The sequence below is a fragment of the Charadrius vociferus genome, unplaced genomic scaffold (genome assembly GCF_000708025.1).
Source record: "Charadrius vociferus isolate BGI_N301 unplaced genomic scaffold, ASM70802v2 scaffold56, whole genome shotgun sequence".
NCBI classification, from domain to species: Eukaryota; Metazoa; Chordata; class Aves; order Charadriiformes; family Charadriidae; genus Charadrius; species Charadrius vociferus.
In genome coordinates, this window is record NW_009649057.1 from 985728 (window position 1) to 991351 (window position 5624).

Here is a 5624-nt window from a genome sequence, read left to right on the forward strand (position 1 = left end):
TTTTTTAATCAAAAAGGCACTTTCTCTAATCAATATGAACATTAACATATACAAGCTAAACACCTAGCAATTTTGTTCTTAATAGTTGAAAATAGAGGACAGTGTCCAAAAGAACTTCTTAAAACACTAGCTGCCTTTGCCACCCCAATAAAGAGAAGATTTCCTCACCACAAATTTCTCCGCAAGTTTGTAATAAACAAAATCCAAACCCTGTGGATGCTGAGTCACAGATACAGTTCGCCCTCCACTCAGAACAGACTTTCCAGAGAGCAGATTATTGATCTTGTCAAATATCTCTCTCAGCTGAGAGCCTGCCAATATATAAGGAATGTATGGAGACAGAAGATTAGGAAACAGCAGACAAGTCTTAACCAGACAACATCAACTTCACAAAAGTAGACCTACACCCTGAAGGGCAAGGTGCCTCAAACTGCAGGTTTGCTACATCTGATTAAAGAAACTTAATCATGATGAAGCAAGACACCTCTGAGGGAGGCAACAGACCTTCAAAACGTAAGCAAACACTGTGCTGCAAAGACCTGGACTGTATGCACAGCAGCTTTCTGCTGTAGGCATAATTTGAGAAATATTGGATATGTTGTGTTATAAAGATACAAATCTTTACAGCAAAAGGCATTTCAGTTGGATTGCGTTCTTAGGGTTTTCCTAACCTGCTATTCTAGAGATCTGGCTCACAGGGATCGTAGCTGCTTTCTGCAAGTCTGTTTTTATCTTCTTAACCTGCAGAACAAACAAACAACTTTAAAAACCTTTACAGAGAAGTAAACTACTGTGATAGTTTGCATGAGCAGACTGTTAATAGAGGCTGCTCAATTAGAATTGTATTAGAAAGATATTCCATTTCCCCTAGAAATTAGGACAATCAGTCTTCAGCAGTATTAATCATTTGTTCATACCTCATTGTTGTCTTTGCAGTTGCTGATTCCACTGAAAGAAGCAACGCACTGCTCAGCAGCATCTTGAAGCTGCTGGTACCACTGCATGGTACTTTCTTCTGCCTTAACTTGAAGTCCTGATATTAAAAAAAATAGCAGAAGACTAAGAAAGACCTAAAACTCTAGAAAGCCTTAAGAAAACTTTTTTTTAAAAAATTGCAAGGAACTAACAGCTGTATGAGTGCTTTCTTCCCAGAATTTAGTTTAGAAAGTTATGTTGATAAATGAACTACAAGTTTGCAAGCTATACAGGAGTCCTTCTTCAGCTTAGTAGCTTGTATTTGCAGGATATCTGGATTTAACTTACTCTCAAGGAAGCCATTTCAGTGGTCTGTCCTTGTATGTTTTGTCATCTCATCCATGAGCCATCTACACTTGCAAGAAGGCACTATGTTATTCTCTAATATTCCAATATATGGCATACAGTCGAGGAAGAGCAGGTTTTGCTCCAGTTCATACAGTCAATTTATGCTGCATCAGTTTCATTTCAAAAGTTTGCTGCCAGCAATCCTATACCCGCTTTACTAGTTGTGCTAAAAGTAAAGGCTACAAGAAAGTATGTTTTCACAACAATAAGATTCTGAAGTAGTATTTAGCCTAACAGTAAAAGAGTGTGTAAGGAGGGGCAAGAAAACAAACAAACAAGGAAAAAAAAAAAAACCCAAGGAAAAAAAAAGCCTGACCAACCTTCCTTCTGCTGCTTTCCACCTGAGTGCTGTGCAGGGGCAGGAGTCTGAGCCTTCACCTGCTCTTTTTTCAGTAACTCCTTCTGCTTCTGTCTCTCTTCCTCTTCATCTCTCTTCCTTTTTTCTTCCACAGCTGCAGCGATTTCTTGCTGCATGCTGGATATCAACCCTCGCATCTCCTGCAGCGCGCGTTCAGTATTGGCCACATCTGCTTGAGAAGGGAAACCTCTCTGTCAAGAAACAGAGGAGGTAATATAGCATCAATCTTCTGCTCTGCTATCTGTGGACCAACGGCAAGAGAAAGGAGCCTACAAAGCATTAGCCTTCAGATCATCTGGGAGCCGACTACGCATTTTATCCTCTTTGATGAAAATATCTTTTTCTTCTTTATTTGTACATTATCATTGGTCATAATGTTAGTCCATGACTAGATCTCACAAGATCTTGAAAAACAAAAATTAATAACATACTTTGACAAGTTTAAGGTAAACCTCAATGCAAAGCCTGGACAGCTTCCTCTGCAGAAGGCCAGCTGTGACAAGCTGGAACAGAGTTAGCCTTATTATAGTGTTTTATTTTTTAAGGTTTGTATCCCACCTTTACACAGAGAAAAAAAGAAAACTTGAAAGGAAACGTAGTGTCATGGTTTAGGCCGAACCGGCCATCAGGTGAGCGACAGATATTCCCCCATACCCCTCTTCAAGGAGAGGCAGAGGAGGGAAAAAGAGACTTATGAGGAACTAAACTACCTCAAACCAGGTCACCTAGTTACTGCAAAAAGGCTTACGAGTATAGGAGAATGTGTTCAGTGTTTAACAATTTATAAACCACTCTGCTTCCATGGTTGTCTCAAAAAGGAACCTTACAGCATCAAGAGTTTACAGTATTTTAATATTGAATCTTTCTCCTGTAGAAATCCTCATGCATTTTTATAAGCCACTTTCAAGAGAACAGCTGAAGTGCCATAGAAAAGAATTCTCCTTTTAAATGAGATGCTTTTAGGACAAGTATCTAAAAACACTTCTGTGACATCTTATTTAATGGCCTCATAACAAACTACCTTTGAAGACAACTAGCAGAAGCTTTACGAAGGAATGACAACCAAAATTAAGAACTCTAGAGCTTCTACCTCACTTGTGGTGCGGATGAGTCCTGAAACCAGCCCACAGATCTGGTTGCCACGATTACTGTATGCAGAAAGATCAATTCTTGGCAAGTCTTTGTGTCTATAATTGGGATCAATCTGCTGGTTAAGCTGCAGCACTTCCTCCTGGATGGAATAAAGGCGACGCAACCTTTCCTGGCCCTCTTCCTTACGCAAACGTTCCAGCTCTTCCTGACGCTGCCTCTGCTGCTCTGCCTCGCGTAGTTTCAGGTTTAATACCTGGGGAGAAAAAGACACCAGAGACACAAAATATTTAAATAACTCCAGCTTTACAGGTCCTTCCTGGTCTGATGGCTCTAGCTTTACAGGTCCTTCCTGCTACTACAACACATGGGCCTTTACTGTGTTTCGACAACAATGCAGTAGGTGTCTATAACAGCACCAGAAAATACATTCTTGCTCCAGGGCTGCCATGTAAATACAAATGAATGAATTGGTCTTTCTAGTTCCCACTCAGTAGTCACGTTTTTTTACAAAAGATAAGTCTTAGAAGTCTCAGACCTTGGCTCGGTGTCGGTGTTCTTCCTTCAACTTCTCTTGCTGTCCCTGAGCCTCCTTTGAGCTACAATACACATAAAGACAGAAAAACTGTATTCAAGACATGCACAAGAGAAAATACAAACACACAGCAACTTACTTTTAAAATAAGCCAAGCTAAACAAATTTTAACTGTCACAAATATAGTCTTTCCAACCATTGAAACCTCAACAGTAGCCAGAGATCTACTCTGAAAGACAAACAATAACAGGATAATGTAAGAAAAGCAGCAGGTGAGATTTTCAAGCACAAATGGCTAGCGTAGAATTGCCAGGCACAAGAATTAATCCTCACATTGATTAAATGCTATAATATTTTAAGGATACCAGAGCTAATCTCACCTCTTCTCCATTACTTCTTGCAAATCTTGGAATTCCTGATGCTGCTTTAGCTCCTTCAGTTCATCAAAGCGCTTCAGTTGTTCACTTGCCAGGTCATACACTGCCCTCACCATCTGCTCTTGCTGCTCCTGCCGTTGCCTTAGCCCCTCCTGCAGATTGCAGAGGTGCCAGCATCACTACAATGTAGTAATCACCGGAATTTCGACAGAAGAAAATACAAATTAAATTGCCCAAAGTGGGCCAACGTATTTTTTTTTTTTTTACCTTTCCTTTCAACCTGTGCATCTCTTCATACATCCGAATGCAGCCTTCAACTTCTGTAACTTTAGATGGCAGAACTGCTGAAAAGACTTCTTGATCCATTTCCAGCAGACTAAGGTCTTCATTTCCCTGCAGGGTCAGCATATACGCAAAATCAGTGACCGAATACAGTATCAGCAACTCAGGGAGGAACCAGGTACATCAAGTCTCCTAAACTACACATTATTTGTAGAGAAACAGAAAAAGGAGTCAACCAATGCACAACTTTCTAGAGTAGTTCTATACCCCAGTAGTGTACTCTCACCATTCTGAGTATCCTCCAGCACCTATATGAGGTTGGGATAATTACTTTTCCCAGTCACTAAAACTGGAAGCAGAGATACCAAGGGTGTATAGGACATTCACAAAGGCTAAGCGTCACCTAGAAAGGCTAGACACACTCCCCATGTTCTCTTAACACTCAGTGAAGACGTTACGCTTGAAGAAGCCAAGACAGGTTTATATTTTGAATCGTTCTTCAGGAGGAGTCTTCAGAGTCTCTCTTACAACTTTTATCAGATCTTGCTGATTCATTAAGATGTTTTCCTCACAATATATTTCTTAAATCTAAACAGGGCCGAGATGATGCAAAACTTTGCTGCTCAGTATCATTGTTATGTGGTGAAGTCATCATTTAATGCATAGCAATGCATATTTGTTTTCTTTTCAGGTACTTCATCAGCTTCATTACTTCCACAACTCAACTGCTCATGGCCCAGCTTCCTACCCTTTCACCTTCTAAAAGGGAGCCATAACACATCTAAGTCATTCAAAGCCTTCAGAGAACCCAAGGGGGTACTCACAGACTCTTACGTCAAGCCTGATCCTACTGTGACCTTCCCTCCATATGAATGAATCCCATGTGGCTAATCCATATAACTATACGGCTCCAACTAAATTTTCCTTAATTATGGAGAAAAAGGGAGTTTGCTTTTGGCCTACTGTGAAAATCTTGTCGATACCAATTTTACCATCACCTGTTTATCCTAAAAACTTGAAACTAAACACGTTTTTCCTCACAGATTAACAGAGCACAAACCAACCTTTATCAGACAACTTATGGCAGCAAGTTAGCACTTTCTTCTCACAGCTGCTCCCATACGGATTATAATCGGAGAGTTACCTTTGTTTCGCTTGGCTCTGTAGACGGAAGTGGTGAAGAGCCCTGGCAGCTAACAGACATGATCTTCTCCAGAGAAGGCGACCGGTTTGTGAGGGGAGTGCATTCTTTCGGCGTTGAACTTTCAGAGCGGGCCGTTTCTGGGGCTGATTGCCCAATCACTCTGTCTAGGACCCAGCCAGAATAAGGGGACAGCACAAGAGGAGACGTGCATCCTTCCAAGATATCCTAGGGAGAAAACATTTTCTGTGAATGTGAAACGTATCAAGAAATCAATGAAACATTAACACACATTGAAAACACTTGCACAGGCCAGCAGATGCGTTATAATCACAGCTCAGTACCACATTTACACATTTCTTCTGCTGCTTTTTTCAACCCTTTTTCCAAGCTCCCCTGCTTTTGCAAGACAGCAGGGCCAGCACGCTTGAACCTTCTTCTGTAACACCTCCTCCTCCGCAAACCCAGCACTGTTTAGCCAGTCCGAACCCCACCTGCTGGAAGGGCTGCAGAGGGGCC

The 5624-nt window shown here is 41.1% G+C and overlaps 1 protein-coding gene across 1 annotated transcript in view; it reads right to left on the minus strand.

Annotated features, from left to right (window-relative positions):
• GLE1 (GLE1 RNA export mediator) overlaps window positions 1–5624 on the minus strand; it is a 10496-nt gene that overhangs the window by 4013 nt on the left and 859 nt on the right. The window contains exons 2-10 of the mRNA XM_009888067.1: window positions 5109–5333; window positions 3950–4075; window positions 3686–3834; window positions 3309–3369; window positions 2772–3026; window positions 1644–1872; window positions 918–1033; window positions 672–741; window positions 169–311 (exon numbers count right to left, since the gene is read on the minus strand). Coding sequence (XP_009886369.1) covers window positions 169–311; window positions 672–741; window positions 918–1033; window positions 1644–1872; window positions 2772–3026; window positions 3309–3369; window positions 3686–3834; window positions 3950–4075; window positions 5109–5333 — 1374 coding nt within the window. The remainder of the gene's footprint in view (window positions 1–168; window positions 312–671; window positions 742–917; window positions 1034–1643; window positions 1873–2771; window positions 3027–3308; window positions 3370–3685; window positions 3835–3949; window positions 4076–5108; window positions 5334–5624) is intronic.